The 5,002-nt window shown below is 41.5% G+C and overlaps 1 protein-coding gene across 1 annotated transcript; it reads left to right on the top strand.

The window, feature by feature from the left end:
- Positions 1 to 1,010: 1,010 nt before the first annotated feature.
- LOC108102096 (galactose mutarotase) lies at positions 1,011 to 2,792 on the top strand. Its single transcript, XM_017206750.2, is given in 3 exon segments — positions 1,011 to 1,427; positions 1,957 to 2,556; positions 2,558 to 2,792. Coding segments are annotated over 3 exon segments (1,116 nt in total). The 5' UTR covers positions 1,011 to 1,097; the 3' UTR covers positions 2,744 to 2,792.
- Positions 2,793 to 5,002: the final 2,210 nt, after the last annotated feature.

Below are 5,002 nucleotides of genomic sequence, written 5' to 3'. Positions count from 1 at the left end.
TATGCCATTATATTTAGCAAGACTTTCAGCTGATGTCCGGCTTGTATCCGAAATTTGCATACAACAGACGCCAAAGGGAATCTGAGACCGAGAACAAAACGACCGCTGATGGCTGTCAAAAATAAAGAAGCGAACGTTTGCTAAATTAAGCCGGAAACCAAATTCCACCAAATTCCACTTGCAACTTGCAACGTCGCCTTTTTGCGGTAATGCCGGCGACTTCAACTTCATTTCCTGGCCGCAGGACCAAGACGAGGACCAAGACGAGGACCAAGACGAAGGCCAAGACCCAATTTGCAAGGAGCGGTCGCATCTGCCTCGTAGGCGTATACGTAATATTGTGCGCAAGACAAGCCGAAAAATGCGGGAACGAAAATGTGCCACTCCACAAACCGCAATCAGGGGATTCCAGAGCGCCGGCAATTCGGGCCAAGACATTGTCTCCTCTGTCCGGGGCACTTAATGACTTCCGCAAATAAAACGCTTTGTTCGGGGACAAGTTTAAAGCATTAGCACATTGCTTCAAGCCTCGGAGCTCGAGAACTGTTTGTACATATTTATCAGACTGTTTTGCTGCAATCTGCTAATGCATTTGGCTGTGCGAGTAATGAATATTAATGACGCCACCAGCTGGCGAGGGCCGGGCCAAATGGCAATAAAAATATTTCAATTAGAGCCAAGCTGCCAACACATGCGGCAAGATCAACGACTTCGTTAATGCCACAACAAGTTGAAGATGCAGCATTGCAACCGCAGACAATCCAGACAAACAGCACACAGAACAGAAGATAAACCGATGCCAGCACGTTGGCATGCATAAATGATGGCCAACTGGGGAGAACTTCTGCAGTTGCGGCCCATTCTCGTTTTCAATTGACCGGGACTCCCCAACAAACGCCACAAAGCCAAACAATGAGGAGAGTTCTATACACATCTTCGTAACTAAGAAATTGTATATTTCTTTCAAAATATTTAACTCCGTTCGGTTGGATTGAAAAATTAGTTTTGCTGTTTATTTAAGTTCGTTTTATCAAGCTGACCAGTTACCTCTTGTCAAATTTTTTGTTGGGGAAGGAACCAAGCCGGCAGACTCAATAATGTCTATCACCCTGGATGAAAAGACATTCGGCCTGGCCACCAATCCGATTACCCAAGCCCGCGAAATGGTCCGCAGCTTCACTTTGAAAAACGCGAGGGGAATGTCCGTCTCCTTGATCACACTGGGAGCCACCATCCAGAGCGTTTCCCTGCCGGATGGCAACAAGAAGGTGGACGACGTGTGCCTGGGTTTCGACGACGTCGCCGGCTACGTGGCCAACAAGGCGGCCTACATCGGCGGAACTCTGGGCAGAGTGGCCAACCGGGTGGCCAACGGCGAGTACTCGGCCGGCGACGACACGACAATCCAATTGACAAAAAACGCCGAGGTAAATAGTAATAGTTTTTAAGTTCTCATTAAAACAAATATTCGAAAATGCTTATCTTTTATATATTAAACTGTTTTAGTTACTTAAAAACCATGATAAAATAAAGCACATATTAGGAACAACACGATCCAGAAATAATATTTTTTCGTTTTTTGCAATTGTTTTACTTTTTATACCATGCCAATCTGCCAAGCATAATTTATATAAAAAATTCCATAAATAATATTTAATATTCTAGGATTGTAATAATTTATAAATAAAATATTAGTTTCAGAAAGCGCTTAGTACATTATAATAATATACGGGAAAATAACCATTAAACATTTTATTACAAGAATGACGAGGCAAACAATTCTCTGGTAATTAATAATTAAACACCTTAAGGCAATCAAATTTATGTTAGGTGTAGTGGAAGTACCTAATAGTATTCCACCAATAATTTTAACATCCCTTTTATAACTACATATAACGTGTAATTAAATTAATATGATAGAATGTACAAGGTTAGTATACAAATGTTCACTTCCAGAATCAATTCCAACTGCACGGTGGTTTCGTGGGCTTCGACAGCGTCATTTGGGAAACAGTTCAGAAGTCGCCGGATGGGGTGAAATTCCAGCACATATCGGACCATGGCCACGAAGGATATCCAGGCACTCTGACGTGCTTCATCACCTATCGACTGGACAACGATAACCGTTTGTCGGTCACCTTTGAAGCCACCACAGATCGCCAGACGGTGGTGAACCTCTCGAACCACGCCTACTTTAATTTGGCAGGACATGGAGCCGGAGCCAAAGGACTCGCGGAGCACACTGTGGAGATTGCCTCCGGGGAGATTGTGGAAACGGACGATTCTCAGATCCCCACTGGAAATTTGACTCTTGTAAATGGCACCCTCTTCGATCTAAGATCTCCAGCAATATTAGGCGATCGCCTTAAACTGTTTGAAGATCGGTTGATTAAAGGCTACGACAATTGCTATGTGGTCAACGGAGGCCAGCTGCTAAGATCAGTTGTCAAGGTGGCCAAAATCATTCATCCGCCAACTGGTCGAGCATTGGAAGTCTGGACCGATCAGCCCGGCATGCAATTTTACACTGCAAACAATATGGGAACTATAACCGGAAAAAAAGGGAGCTCAGTATGTAAAACATGGTTCATTTTGCGTTGAGACTGAGAAGTTTCCCGACGCCATGAATCACCCGAATTTTCCATCAATCAACTTAGAACCTGGTGAAAGTTATAAGCACGAAGTTGTGTATTGGTTTAAAGTCGAAAAGACCTGTAGATGCTGCTATAGAAATAAGGCCTGATCTCTCTTAAATAAAGCTGGTTAAGTCCATTGGTTCCCAACCCCTAAAACTAGTTTTATATTTTTTAACAAAAGTGCTTGATATTAGATGAGCGAATACAGGGCTTCCTGTTGTTTTGATTTTTAGGTTTATAAAATCTCAACCGCTTCATTTCCTATGCTCTGCTGAATAATTAACGTCAGCCAAAGCAACAGTATATTTTAATGTTTGGCTCAGTGAATTCCAGTTATAGTTTTCAATTTTTGTTAGAAAATAGCTGCGGGGGCCACGCGATATCCAGGCTATAAATTTGCCACAAACAATATGCAGCAAAGTGAATTTTGTTGCTCCAATTTTGCACTCACCTGTGCGAGTGTGCGAGTGTGTGGGTGTGCAAGTGTTCGTGTTTCCGTGTTTCCATGTGACTGTGTGTATTTGCGGCAAACCCTTTGGGGTTATCAGCTAACATGGGGCCACCTTGTCAAAATAAACCATTCAATTAGTGTTGCAAAATTGAATTTTCCATGCAGCCTGTTGATGCGGCAGCTGTGATAAGCTGCGGGCCATCGACACCCTCCGCACTTCTTGGCCATCGCACAAGAAATTTCATTAGCCTAACGAGTTGTTTGCTCGAAAGGCCGAGAGAAAACTTCCTCTCATCGGACAACGACTGCGAATGTTGGGTGGCGGCAGCCTTAGACCTTGTGTGCCATTCAGATCTTATGCAAAACTCTGAATAAGTGCTTTTTGAGGAGAAACGAACCGAGGAAACTGCATCACCTGAGACTAGAAAATTGATTTCAATCAGCTTTGGCTTGGGTGATCTTACAGTGAAGATATAACCAAATTAAAAAATAAGTGCTCTGACTAAAATAACTATAAACGAAACTATTTTGTGGGAAAGTTTAAAACGTTCTATAAATAATTTCAAACAATCCCTCTTTTAAAAGTTCTTTCCTATCCGTATTAATGATGACAATTCCCATGAACGACATTAATCTGTATTCAGACAAATGGCTTTGGTCACATTATTGTCTCATGCAAATAATGTTAACAAGCTCATAATTAAATATTTGCACAATATTTTGCGTGATTAAAATAAAAGTCAAACACACACAAACGGAAAAGTTGTTTAAAATGCGCAGCACACATAAACATAAAATGCTGACAGCCCCGACTTCAGGTTAACCGCAGAAACGGAGCTCACTAAAAATAAAAATTAAGCTCGCCGCTGCTGATTACCTAACAAACCGAAAAACACAGAATAATTTCGATGCGAGAGGCTAACAAAATTTACAAAAACCGGGGAGATGGGAAAGAAAGGCAAACACAAACAGAGCGCCAAACAATCAAGAACGAAACTCACCCCAACAGCTTCTGTTGCTCTTTAACAAATTCATTATAACTTTTGCTATTAAAAACATTAGAAGCGACTGTACGCATTTCGTTCAGTCTGAAAAAAAGGGGACGAATCCCCTCAGTTTGCCATATATTCACGTTTTGTGTTCTTCGGCTTGCCGGGCGGAGCAATTTAACCCAAATGCTTATCATTTAGCCATTTAATTTAACCTTTTGCCCGGCACACACATGCCACCGAAAATAAAAGAGAGCAGACTTTTCTGGATGATGGATATTTGAGGTATACTGATTAGTATATGCGTGATTAAAGCTCCATAAAGATTGAAATTTCTTCTACTATCATTAGATTTATCTGAATAAAGAAATGCAATATATATTTCCGAACTGTATTCAAGCTTAAATAAAACCTGAATAAAGTTTGTAAACTCGTTTTAAAGGTGTAATTAAATAAAGAAATATCATTCCTCAAAAAATATACTACCAAAATCGAATTATCATTTGTAAAATAGTTTAGTGCTTTTGAAAATATGTTGTAAAACCCTTTTGTTATATTTTACAGAGAATTCCCAAGGACTACTATCTACTCAATCCTTTGGTAAACTTTTTGCATATCACAGCCCATTCCCCTCGACTCTGGCTTTGTTTTTAATACAAACTGCTGCTCATATTGCTAATGATTTTGGGTCACAGTCATTCGCACACTCTCGAATCCCTCGCACACCCACACTCACACACACACCCACACCCAAACACAAAACACCAAACACACATCCATGTAACACTTATGGCAACACGTACTTGGGGTCCGTTGCCGGTTTTTTGGCCATGTCGCCAGCCGTTGTTAAGTATACGCCGCGTTGCTCCGTTTTTCGGGTGCCGTGTAATGTGACCGCTATCTCCGTCTCACTCGCTCACTATCGC

This window comes from Drosophila ficusphila, unplaced genomic scaffold (assembly GCF_018152265.1).
Source record: "Drosophila ficusphila isolate 14025-0441.05 unplaced genomic scaffold, ASM1815226v1 contig_607, whole genome shotgun sequence".
In the NCBI taxonomy this organism is placed as follows: domain Eukaryota; kingdom Metazoa; phylum Arthropoda; class Insecta; order Diptera; family Drosophilidae; genus Drosophila; species Drosophila ficusphila.
The sequence above is the reverse complement of the archived record's forward strand: the minus strand, read 5'-3'. Positions and strand labels throughout refer to the sequence as shown.